We start from the raw sequence: 12638 nt of genomic DNA on the forward strand, positions 1-12638 counted from the left end.
TGGTTTGAGGGGTTGAATAATAAATGACCCTCTGAATAAACTTTTCACAATTTAAAAAAAAATTACACAAAGAAATAACATTCTTTTTTGCTGCAGTGCATTTCACACTTCCAGGCTGATCTACAGTCCAAATGTCACAATGCCAAGTTAATTCCGAATGTGTTATCCTGCTAAATCTGCAGGGGGTTGAATACTACTTGTAGGCACTGTAGACCACTTCAAATGTGATGTGTCCCCCCCCCCCCCCCCCCAAAAAAAAAAAAAAAAAAAAAAAAAAAAAGAGTGTTGTCAAAATGAGAAGTCGCTGTTTAACTTTAAGGCTGAGTTCACACGTAGCGTTTTTCGCGTTTCCACGGCGGTTTTAACCGCGCGATTTTGCCGCGAAAATGCGAAAAATAAGCTTTCCATGCATTCCTATGGGATTACGCAATTGCTGTGCTAATGCTGCGGTTTTTACCGTGGCGGAATCGCTTCGCTGTAAAAAACGCAGCATGCTCATTAATTTGCGGAATCGCGGTGACCCCACACCCATAGGAATGCATTGTTCCGCTTACTTCCCGCATGTGGCTGTGCACACCATGCAGAAAGAAAGCAGAACATTTGCGGATGGTACCCACGGTCCGGAGGAGAGGAGACTGTCCTCCGGGCTTTGGGTACCATATCCCTGTAAAAAATAGAATTTAAAATAAAAAATATTGTTATTCTTACCTTCCGGTGTCCCGCGCAGCCTTCCCGCTTCTCTCCACGCATCCGTTCCCAGTAATCCTTTGCGAAAATGCCCGCGATGACGTCCGTTCTCGCGGTAATTCGCGAGACATCGCGATCCCGCAAGAACGGACGTCATCGCGGGCATTTTCACAAAGGATTACTGGGAACGGATGCGCGGGACGTCGGAGGGTAAGAATAACACCATTTTTTTTTTTTTTTTTTACATTCTATCTTTTACTACTGATGCCGCATAGGCGGCCTCAGTAGTAAAAAGTTGGTCACACTTGTCAAACACTATGTTTGACGAGTGTGACCAACCTGTCAATCAGTTCTCCAAGCGATGCTACAGATCGCTTGGAAAACGCCAGCATTCTGCAAGCTAAATACGCTTGCAAAATGCTAGTTTTTCCACGGGAAAATCGCGGGAATTTAAAATGCGATTTTCCCGCGGAAAGGAATTCCGGAACACTCGCGGTAATTTCCGCGAGAGTTCCGGTACGTGTGCACTTAGCCTTAACCCTTATAACTTCCTAACAAAACAAAAATTTGGTTCAGGAATTGTGCTGATGTAAAGTAGACATGAGGGAAATGTTACTTATTAACCATTTGGTGTGACATTTCTCCGTTTTAAGGGCATGAAAATTTAAAGTTGGAAAATTGCGAAATATTCAAAATTTGACAAATTTCCTTTTTTTCCCCACAAATAAACGAAGTAATATCAAATAAATTTTACCACTATCATAAAGTACAATATGTCACGAGAAAACAGTGTCAGAATCACCAGGATCCATGGAAGCGTTCCAGAGTTATTACCTCATAAAGGGACAGTGGTCAGATTTGTAAAGATTGGCCCGGTGATTAACATGCAAACCACCCTTGGGGGTAAAGGGGTTATCACTGCCCCTAAGACTAAATGAACATAACAGAGGTTAGTGACTCTGGAATTAAAACTAGAGGGGTTTGGTTACCGTACATCACGCCCGCACCTTAAGCCAGAGAGTAGGACTAGTACAATATTCCCTCATTAAGATCTCTTTCCGACATTGCTCACATGGTCTCCAAACCAAAAGTGGGGCTTATAATTGAATATACCTGTTAAATTCCATACTCCATCTAGAGACCACGTTGACAATGCCATAAATTCTATTCTCCATCTAGAGACCATGTTGACAATGCCATAAACAAAACACATCCATCCTACTCCAGGGATTATGATGTGGAATGGAATAATATCCAGTAGACAAACTTTTGTCTTCATTCCAGGTAAACTAACAAATAGTGGCATTACGTTTGGTTCTAGAACCAGAATACAACCATTTATCAAACACGTCTCATGAGTTGCTTTTATTTTTCAATACACCAAGTTTCATGTTCCTCAGGTTACTATGAGCTCTCCGAGTGATTGGGATGTCATTAGTCATCAATTGAAGAATGAGCTGCCAGCAGAGGATCTTGATGATTTGCGTTCCCAAGTGCATTTAGAGTGGCAGCCCATTCATAGAACCATTAATCTCATTGATAGCAGCCAAGGCGTGAAGTGCATGTATTTCTGCACGTGGCGCTTATCAACACTGAATTTCCATATCGTTAACATGTCTATTGATCCTGTCATTTCCATAATTCCAACAATTTGCCTTCTTGATTTTACAATTTCAAAATTGTTGCGCGTATGAAAGAAATATTGGAGACGCAAAAGGTAAGAAGTGATTGTTGTGTAAGGTCCCAGCCATCATTATGAAAAATACGGATATTAAAGCAAAATGGTATGAAGCAATCACTAGCAAGTATCTGTAGATGTCCAGAAAGAACATGTTATGGAGTCAATGAAGGGTATGGGAACAGAAAATAGGACCAGATTCAGATGAAAATTTAGTACGGGAGAAAAGAGAGCAGTTAGATTATAGTAAGATGATGCGACAGACCTATTTAATAGCATGTGTTTTTTTAGGATGCTTAAAACTGGGGATATTGGATATAAAACAGATTTGTCTGAGGTAGGGTAATCCAAAGATCAGGTGCAACATAAGTAAAGTCTTGGAGATGGAAACAGCAGGTACGAATGATGGAGGATGTTACTCTGATCACTAGCAGTATGGAGATCACAGGAACAGGTCACAAGGGAGTAGTATGGCAATGCAGTATTGTGGAGAATTTTGTAGGCGATTGTTATAAATTTAAACACATGGTCAAAATTGTTGGTACCCCTCGTGTAATGACAGAAAACCCACAATGGTCACAGAAATAAATAAAACATCTATGAAAATGAAAGCCAGGCATTGCTTTTCCACCATGCTTCCATAGAATTTAAAAAAATAAAACTCATGAAATAGGCCTGGGCAGAAATTATGGTACCCCTGAAAATAATGTGACAAAAGGGACATGTTAAATCAAGGTGTGTCCACTAATTAGCATCACAGGTGTCTACAATCTTGGAATCAGTGAGTTGCCTGTATAGAGGGTTACAGATACTCACTGTGCTGTTTGGTGACATGGTGTGTATCACACTCAACATGGACCAGAGGAAGCAAAGGAAAGAGTTGTCTCAGGAGATTAGAAAGAAAATTATAGACAAACATGTTAAAGGTAAAAGTTATAAGACCATCTCCAAGCAGCTTGATGTTCATGTGACTACAATTACACATATTATTCAGAAATTTAAGCTCCATGGGACTGTAGCCAACCTCCCTGGACGTGGCCACAGGGGGGAAATTGATGATAAATCAAGGAGACCAAGAATACGCATGGTAACAGAAGAGCCCAGAAAAACTTAACAGATTAAAGGTAAACTTCAAGCTCAAGGAACATCAACGTCAGATTGCACCGTATGTCGTTGTATGAGCCAAAGTGGACTTCATGGAAGACGACCAAGGAGGACACCATTATTGAAAAAAAAAAAAAAAAAAAAAATCATAAAAATGCCAGACTGGAATTTGCTAAACTACATGTTGAAAAGCCACAAAGCTTCTGGGAGAATGTCCTATGGACAGATGAGACAAAAATGGAACTTTTTGGCAAGGCATATCAGCTCTATCTTCACAGACAGAAAAATGAAGAATATAAAGAAAAGAACACTGTCCCTACTGTGAAACATGGAGGAGGCTCTGTTATGTTCTGGGGGCTGCTTTGCAGCATCTGGCACAGGGTGTCTAGAATCTGTGCAGGGCACAATGAAATCTCAAGACTATCAAGGGATTCTAGAGAGAAATGTGCTGCACAGTGTCAGAAAGCTTGGTCTCAGTCGCAGGTCATGGGTCTTGCAACAGGATAATGACCCAAAATACACAGCTAAAAACACCCAAGAATGGCTAAGAGGGAAACACTGGACTATTCTGAAGTGGCCGTCTATGAGCCCTAACCTAAATCCCATTGAGCATCTTTGGAAAGAGCTGAAACATGCCGTCTGGAAAAGGCAACCTTCAAACATGAGACAACTGGAGCAGTTTGCTCTTGAGGAGTGGGCCAAAATACCTGTCGAGAGGTGCAGAAGTCTCATTGACAAGTTACAGGAATCGTTTGATTGCAGTGATTGCCTCAAAAGGTTGTGCAAAGAAATATTAAGTTAAGGCTGTGTGCACACGCTGCGGATTTTGCTGCGGTTCCGCAGCGGTTTTGGCCGCTGCGGACCCGCAGCAGTTTCTGCTGCGGTGTACAGTACCATGATTCCCTATGGGAATCAAAAACCGCAGTGCAGACGGTGCGGAATTTTCCGCGCGGATTATCTGCGGTTTTCAATCCACAGAAAGAATTGACATGTCAATTCTTTCTGTGGATTCTCCTGCAGTTTGCCATCTCCTCCAATGAGGAGATGAAAAACCGCAGGGCAAAACCGCAGAGCAATCCGCAGGTAAAACCGCAGGTCTTTTGACCTGCGGTTTCACCTGCGGATTTTACAAAATCCGCACATAATCCGCAGCGTGTGCACACAGCCTAAGGGTACCATCATTTCTGTCCAGGCCTATTTCATGAGTTTTATTTATTTTTTTTTAATTCTGTGGAAGCATGGTTGAAAAGCAATGTCTGACTTTCATTTGTTCATTTTCGTAAGTTTTTATTTATTATTACTTTTGCCAAATTCAAGTTATTTCTGTGACCGTTGTGGGTTGTTCTGTCAATAAAATAGGGGTACCAACAATTTTGACCACGTGTATGCTGCACTCTATAGCAGATAGACAATCAGTGCAATGACTGGCACAGGGTGTAAGCATCAGTGTAGAATCTGGACTGAAACATGAGCCTGGTTGCTGCATTCAGGATAGATTGGTGAGAGGAAAAGATATTAAGAGGGAAACCTATTAGTAGGGAAGTTGCAGTGATCCAGATGGGATAGTAGGAGTTTTTGTATTTTCAAAAGGTAAGAAAAGGGCCGATTATGTAGATCTATTTGAGGTGTAGGTGACATGATCAAATATAACTGTTGATAGGGCCGCGTGGGTGATAATGCAGCCCAAGATGGCGGCAGACAATCACTGGGCTCAGCGGCCTTGTGCCATTTACATCGGCATCGTGCCATCGTTTCTACTAAACAAAAAAAAAAACAATATTACAGTAACCTGATGTTAAATATGTCCATAACAAATGCCAGATCAGGATTTGATTTTATTTTTTATGCCTAATATACAAAATATATAGTACTGACAAATTACAACATGTCAGCAATTACAACAAAAACTGTAAAAACAGCGATAAACAAGAGCGCCAATTGGAACTAAACCAAAGAAATGTAACGTGCAACTGTCCAGCAGGTTCCCCAAAGTGTGCCGAAGGTCAGAAGAGACTCTCACAAAGCAAACACCATGGACAATTATATCCCCCTCCTCCCCATGTCCACAAAATCAGAGGCAACATGGAAAGTCAGTTATGGACACATCTGCATAGGAAAACATTCAGAGAGTATGTTCTAAGCATGTGGAAAACACAGGAAGTTTTCTTTTCCTGCACCCTAGAGAAGAGATTAGGAGAAAAGCAGCACAAACTGCACAGCTACTAGAATGGACAGTATACAATAATACAATAAAGTTAAAAGAAACACTTTCAAAAAATATATATGTTTTTTTGGTTTAGAATGTGACGTTTCTGACCACTACTGATCCCACCTTAATGGAGCGATGGCCGGACACGAGCTCCCCCCATTCTCTATGGGACTGACGAAAAACGGCAAGCACTATATCCAGCATTCTCCTAGGGAATCAATGAACAACCAGAGGTGGATAGGTTTCTCTAGAGCTCTGTTCTCGGGATCACTATGAGTCCCAGTGGTCAGAACCCCATCCATCAGCAGGTTATTACATATTCTACACATATATCACGTCTACACACGGGAATAACCCTCAAAGGTTCCTGTGGCAGTGTCTGCACAATATTAGTACTTTTGTGCCATTGCACACCACTATAGCTACTTAATAAAAACTTTACTACGGTATCTAATAAGCTCCAAGCCCGATATGCAACTTTTAAAAAGTCCCAATTCTACTGTCTACATGGCTGCCATATTAAGCTCTTGTTAGAAGTAGGCGAAATTCTGAAAGTATAAAGTAGTTTAGAGAGGGGGGGGAAAAAAAAAACCAAACAATTACAGTAACCAAGTAAACCATGAACCACACAAACCAAAACATATACCATTTTAGTAACCGAAAAATTTGCTGGATTAAATTACAGTTCAGGGTCAAGTATGCACTTCTGTATAGAGACGTCAGGTGGCAAGGGCATCCTTTCCGCATTTGCCAGGCAGGTATACAAGCTTTTGACTGTCACCACAAGAAAACCCTAACCACGATTTCAATTGTTGGCCAGAAGCAATTTACAGACATCAGGACAGTTTTTGCATGGATCTTATCTTTAGCAAATAATATGGAAACATATCCACCTGCTCTGCAGTCCTACAATCTGCAACTAATACATGAACCGGACTTTTAATTGTCTGCTCTGGGATAATCTGTGGCTTCAAATAAAATGCAAATCACATGAACCACGAATCTTTTCCCAGGAAGAACACTCAATTTACAAGTGCCCTGACTTGGCACAGCGGCCGGTATTCCTGTGTATTTATGGACCGCTTCTTTCAGACATCATTTCTCCCTGACGTTCAGTATGAAGGAATTTCTCTGGGAGGAGGAGGTATAACCCTGTCTGTTATCTTCCTGAAAATGACTGGAAAAATATACGGCTATTAAGGATCTAGCATTAACCAAGTGGTTATGTTATACCCGGAAGAGCTATATATACACATATATATACATATATATATATATATATATATATATATATATATATTATACATATATACATACACACAAGTACAGCTGTGGTTATGCAACGCCTGACCTGTGTAAGAAGATACCCTTGAAAAGCTGAGAACAAAAAAAAAAAAAGAGAACACCATGTCCAAGTGCCATCACTGATTATAGGAATCATCAAATCATCAATAAACTTCGCGGAACAAGGAGCAAAAGAAAATGGGTGTAGAAAACAAAACATGCATAGGCATTTATTATGGGAGTATAAGGGTATGTGCACACTGTGCGGATTCTGCTGTGGGTCCACAGCAGATTTAGGTGCGTTGTACAGTACCATTGTTTTCAATTGTAAACTGGAAAACGCAGTGCACATGCTCCGGTATTTCCGCTCAGTTTTGCTGCGGTTTACAAGCCGCAGCATGTCAATTCTTTAGTGCAGAAACGCTGTAGTTTCACACCTCATCCATTATGAGGTGTAAAACTGCAGGGCAAAACCGCAGGACTTTAGTCCTGCGGTTTTTACTACAAAATCCGCAGAGCCAAAAAACTCTGTGTGCACATAGCCTAAAAGTAAAGACGGTATGTTCATTTATCCCATTAGGGAATTTTGAGTCATTCTCCCATTCAGGATCCTCTTTATATTACAAAGGGAGAGAATGGCTACAAAGGAAATTTCTCACCCAGGAGGACTTAACCTGTCCCATATTAAATAGAGCTGTGTAATGCTTAGCTTGTCCAGTGGAGGGCGCTGCAGTGAAAGAGCAGTTATGGCTTGCAGCTGACCAAAGGAGACTGGAGCAACAGGACACTGATCAGTTTACTATTGAAGGACAATAATACAAGGACACATTAAACAAAGCAGAGAACTAAAGGGAAATACAAATCATCAGCTGTTATTTCCACAAGAACTTAACAGATTAACAAAATATTACCCAACAAAATGAATGGGTGACAATATAGCACATTCGACATCAACGGGCAGGGCGGATCCGCACATCCAGCAGGCGACATCAACGGGCAGGCGGATCCGCAAATCCAGCAGGCGACATCAACGGGCAGGCGGATCTGTACATCCAGCACACTTGCATTTTCATATCTGAACATATACCAAACATTTACTGAATGGATCCCCTACAAGGAACCTCAGATTTAAGCCTAGAATACAAGTTCTCATCCAATTTTGTTATAAAATACATCTATACATTATATATAACAAATTAGATCACAACTGCAGGGCTCAAAGTGTGTGATATTACCAGTGTTAGTAAATATAGTAAAAAGGAATAAAATACATTAGAATTGTCAGTGAACATGAAAAAATAACCCAAGGCACCTTGAAGAACACCAAATAAATCACCCCTTTAATAATGATCTTTCCTTTGTAGTGCTACATTCTACCACCCTTGTACTTTCCGTGCTATTATTCCCTCGCTACACAAGCACCATTTTGGCTTCATGTATTGCTGATGGGCTAGCAGCTTTAGGCTATGTGCACACGCTGTGGATTGGTCTGCGGATTCAAAACCACAGCTTTTCCGCAGTTAAAAATCCGCAGCATGTGCACAGCAGAATGTAAATCCCATAGGATAACATGCTACTGTACACTGTCTGCAGAACTGCTGCGGCCAAAACCGCAGTGTGTGCACATAGCCTTATAGTCTGCAAGCAGCACGTCTTCAATTAGTAAGTTGCCGGCTCAACTTTCCTGCCCTACAGCCAATTACTAACGTCACAACACAAGTGTGCGCCCACACTCCGAGGAGGACCGAGAGCCTACAGACAGCAACACATGGCACACCAGGGAGGACAACCCAGGGTCAGTGGCAGGAGGCTGCAGCTGTCACACTTATCCTAAAGATTGACAAGTCAGTGGACTTAGGACCGAGCACAACCGCTGCCCTGCAGAACCCAAGTGCCTGGGAGCCATATATGCTGTGCAGCACTGGATGGCGATAAGCCTTTATTAGGTGCCAACTCACAAGGCACAAAGGAAAGAAACGGCACCCTGAAAATCCTCCCAACAGGATTTAGCTGGGAAACAAAAATGGTCTGAACTTGGATATTAAAGTGACTTTTTTCTGATTTCGCATTATATTATTTATTATCCCACATTAATATGCTTACAGGGCATCTGAAAAAGTAGCCATCAAGTGAACAATCATCGGTCCGTCACCAATCTAGGGTATGTGCACACGCTGCGGATTCTGCTTCAGGTCCGCAGTAGATTTTGCTGCGTTGCACAGTACCATTATATCCTATGGAAATAAAAAAACGCAGTGCACATGCTGCGGATTCGCTGCAGGTTACAATCCGCAGCATGTCAATTCTTTGTGCGTATTCCGCTGCGGTTTCCTACCTTCACCATCATTGTCAGGTGAGAAACCGCAGGGCAAAACCGCAGGTCTTTTAACCTGCGGATTTTACAAAATCCGCAGGGAGAAATCCGCAGCACCTAAAAACTACGTGGGCACATAACCTAAAGGGAATCTGTCGAGCCCAAAACATGATCGACCTGAAGAGATGGGGTTAATCCATGCTATTAACCCTATACCTGCAAGGAAATTGTGTTTTTGGCCTTGACAGTTTCCCTTTTGGGAACTTTCCAAAACCAGCCCTATTTTCATCTGTGGGCTGGTTACATGGAAACTGGCCCTAGGTAACAGGTAGTAACTTGCATTATACGAGTATGGTCAATACCAAATGGCAGTATAAGATCTCATTCCAACATCCATCTTTATTCTATGCGGCAGCTTTTACTATTAGGTTTCCAATATATTAAAAAAAAATAAAAAAAAAAATTGCAAAACTTCTATGCCATTACAATGGTCGCATAAATAGCATCTGTGCGCCATGTGGGATTTTCTCAGTATTATAGGCTTATATTGGTAATTATGATCCTTGACTCGGATGATAATTGGAAATTTTTTTTTTCTGGATTCACATCTGCAAAAAACATCAACATGTGATCCGCTCCAGAGATTACAATGAACACGTGCAGCGTGAAAACCACAGATACAACCAGGGCTGCGGAGCCCATTTTGGTGGAGTAGGAGTCATGGAAATTGAGAACGACTCCACAGCCCTGGATACAACACACATGACAACTAGCAGTGTGAAGGAGACCCAGAGGAGCACAACATCCTCTATCGGTGGGGACATTGGAGGATTAGAGGCTTTTTGGCAAATCGATAACGTAGGTGATGAATCGCCGGTGAAAACGAGCAGCGCGCTCCTTTGTTCGGTGACTTAATTATGCATTTCCAAAGATCGCCGTTATCGGCAGCACATTGCAGGATGTGCTGCCGATAATATGTCCTGTAGATGGGGCAGATCAGTCCTATTAGCGAGCGCTCTACCCCATCATTCCTCGTCGCCAATAAATGGGCTGTTAGTCTCAGACTGCACCCAGGTCCTGTAGCTGAGGGGATGGAGCCCATAATGGGGGGCCACACTAACATGGGCCCTAGAGGGCTGCAGGCAGCTGGTTATAGGCATTTGAGGATCAGTAACCAAGGAGAAGCTGGTTGTAAGGCTGTGTGCACACGCTGAGGATTAGGTGCGGATTCATCCGCGCGGATTTTGTAAAATCCGCAGGTCAAAATACCTGCGGTTTTACCTGCGGATTGCTCTGCGGTTTTTCATCTCCTCAATGGAGGAGATGGCAAACCGCAGGAGAATCCGCAGAAAGAATTGACATGTCAATTCTTTCTGCGGATTGCAAACCGCAGATAATCCGCGCGGAAAATTCCGCACCGTCTGCACTGTGGTTTTTGATTCCCCTAGGGAATCATGGTACTGTGGAACCGCAGCAAAATCCGCAGCGTGTGCACACAGCCTTAGGGAATATATCCCTAGCAACCGTCCCGTCAGCCATGACTCAGCTGTTCCCCCAGTGCAGGGCTGATGGGTGAAGCAGCTCCAGTCACTTACTTTGATTTTTCCAAAAACAAAACCAGTTTTTGTTTGTTTTTTTCATTTTTACAATATAATGAAATCCGGTTCCCCCATCAGAGGCCGCTACCCCCGATATACCCCCCATAGACACACAGCGCTGCTGGGCACCAGTCCTGCCCCCACAGTGATGGCTGCCGGGGCGCAGGTGCAGTCACCATATGGCGGGCACAGCAGGTCCTCCCGGTGATGAGCCAGGTGAGGCGGCCCGTTATGGGCGCACGCATACACACACATTATATACAGACTGCTCGGGTCACGTGACACCAGAGACCCGCGCGCTCTCTTTTAACCCCCTCAAACCAAGGTAACGTCACAGCCGCGGTGATCCCTCTGTCAGTCCTCGTAGATGTCCCCGCCATTGTACACACGTACGACCATTACCTGGCTCGTTAACGTGATTCATTTCCCAATCTCTGTCCGATTCGAACCGATTCCGATTCCTCAGCGATCCTCTCTCCGCCATCTTGGCTCTTGGTTTTGAAATTAGCCCCGCCCGCTGTGATTACGTCACGCCCAGTCTCCGCAGTCTGAGAGGTGCTCTTGGTTCTGTGGAGTGCCCGCCTTCTTGTGTGCTGTACGCATGCGCGACTGCTCAAGCTAGTGAGGCTGTTGCCGCGCGTGAAGAAACATAGTCACGGCGCAATGTGTAGAGTGTGGACTGTGCCCGGCGCCTGAGTGCAGCTCCCCTGTATGTGCTGCGGTGTGACAGGGATGTGTCGTGATTGGGGTGACACTGTCATGACACTGACTTGCTTCATCCAGTGACTTCTTGGCTTCCTAAGGCCACGTTCAGTATTTGGACAGTAATTGACCTTAAACTTTATAATCCAAAACCAGAGGAGGTGATAAATCCAGGAGTGGTGACGTGTTTCTAGACGTTTCCTCTGATTGTTCCACTCCTGGTTTTGGCTTACAAATACTGAGGTAAAATACCGACCAAATACTGATGATAGTCTGAATGTGGCCTCATAGTGATATCCCTGAATACGCTCCTAAAAGGGGTTGATTGGTGGATGACCGACAGCTGAGAGCCGCCACAATCAGCAGAACGGGGGATTTTTATCCTCGTCACAAAATAGTGCGGCAGGTGAGACCTCAGACCCCCAAAATAGAGCAACAGGTGAGACGCCCGACTGCCAAAATAACAGCAGGTGAGACTCCCGACCGCCAAAGTAGAGCGACAGGTGAGACGCCCGACAGCCAAACTAGAGCGGCAGGTGAGACCTCAGACCACCAAAATAGAGCAACAGGTGAGACGCCCGACTGCCAAACTAGAGCGGCAGATGAGACCTCAGACCACCAAAATAGAGCAACAGGTGAGACGCCCGACTGCCAAAATAACAGCAGGTGAGACTCCCGACCGCCAAAGTAGAGCGACAGGTGAGACGCCCGACAGCCAAACTAGAGCGGCAGGTGAGACCTCAGACCACCAAAATAGAGCAACAGGTCACAGGTTAGACGCCCGACAGCCAAAATAGTGCGGCAGGTGAGATCTCAGACCACCAAAATAGAGCAACAGGTGAGACGCCCGACAGCCAAAATAGAGCAACAGGTGACATGCCCGACAGCCAAAATAGAGCGGCAGGTGAGACCTCAGACCACCAAAATAGAGCAACAGGTGAGACGCCCGACAGCCAAAATAGAGCAACAGGTGACATGCCCGTCAGCCAAAATAGAGCGGCAGGTGAGACCTCAGACCACCAAAATAGAGCAACAGGTGAGACGCCCGACAGCCAAAATAAC

At 43.8% G+C, this 12638-nt stretch overlaps 1 protein-coding gene across 3 annotated transcripts in view; it reads right to left on the reverse strand.

Moving 5' to 3' along the window:
* The window catches only part of ATL2 (atlastin GTPase 2), a 94808-nt gene extending 83377 nt beyond the window's left edge, over positions 1–11431 (reverse strand). The window contains exon 1 of one of the 3 annotated variants that reach the window (XM_073557482.1): positions 10872–10993. In XM_073557482.1, the coding sequence (XP_073413583.1) occupies positions 10872–10980 (109 nt within the window). In that variant the 5' untranslated portion in view covers positions 10981–10993. Of the gene's footprint in view, positions 1–10871; positions 10994–11276 lie in introns of those variants that run through there. The other 2 variants (XM_073557483.1, XM_073557484.1) reach the window with 2 other exon arrangements.
* Positions 11432–12638: the final 1207 nt, after the last annotated feature.

This window comes from Dendrobates tinctorius, unplaced genomic scaffold (genome assembly GCF_039654945.1).
Source record: "Dendrobates tinctorius isolate UK_male_01 unplaced genomic scaffold, ASM3965494v1 ptg000250l, whole genome shotgun sequence".
NCBI classification, from domain to species: domain Eukaryota; kingdom Metazoa; phylum Chordata; class Amphibia; order Anura; family Dendrobatidae; genus Dendrobates; species Dendrobates tinctorius.